At 49.3% G+C, this 383-nt stretch overlaps 1 protein-coding gene across 1 annotated transcript in view; it reads left to right on the top strand.

Moving 5' to 3' along the window:
- Positions 1 to 383, top strand: part of LOC119591562 (protein mesh-like) — a gene marked incomplete in the record, with an annotated part of 19450 nt that overhangs the window by 15673 nt on the left and 3394 nt on the right. Inside the window, 1 exon segment of the mRNA XM_037940324.1 lies at positions 43 to 175. Within this exon segment, the coding sequence (XP_037796252.1) occupies positions 43 to 175 (133 nt within the window).

The raw sequence follows: 383 nt of genomic DNA, 5'->3' as shown, positions 1-383 counted from the left end.
CACATGCATAACCCCCTAACAGCTGCTCCTCTTCCTTTCCAGAACATAACGCGAGGCTTATTTGGGAATTGGACGTTCGACCCGCAGGATGACCTGGTTCTGCCCGACGGCTCCTCAGGCCCGGTGGCGGACGCGAACAACATAGAGCTCATCCACAAGGACTTCGCCATGAAATGTGAGTCACGCACGCCCTCGGTCACTCATCTCAAGGAAAGGTGCTTCCATCGCCAGGGAAAGGTGGCCGACAGGGGAAGCTCTGTGTGCTTGTAAGGGGTGACTTAACGTAGAAGTAATATAAATGTCATGTTAAAGAAGTGGCACCTGTATGAAATAAGATTTCATCCTATGGAGTTACAAAAAAGTTAGAATGATTTTGCTTTGGT

This window comes from Penaeus monodon, chromosome 28 (genome assembly GCF_015228065.2).
Source record: "Penaeus monodon isolate SGIC_2016 chromosome 28, NSTDA_Pmon_1, whole genome shotgun sequence".
Lineage (NCBI taxonomy): Eukaryota > Metazoa > Arthropoda > Malacostraca > Decapoda > Penaeidae > Penaeus > Penaeus monodon.
This window is presented reverse-complemented; position numbering and strand designations above follow the sequence as displayed.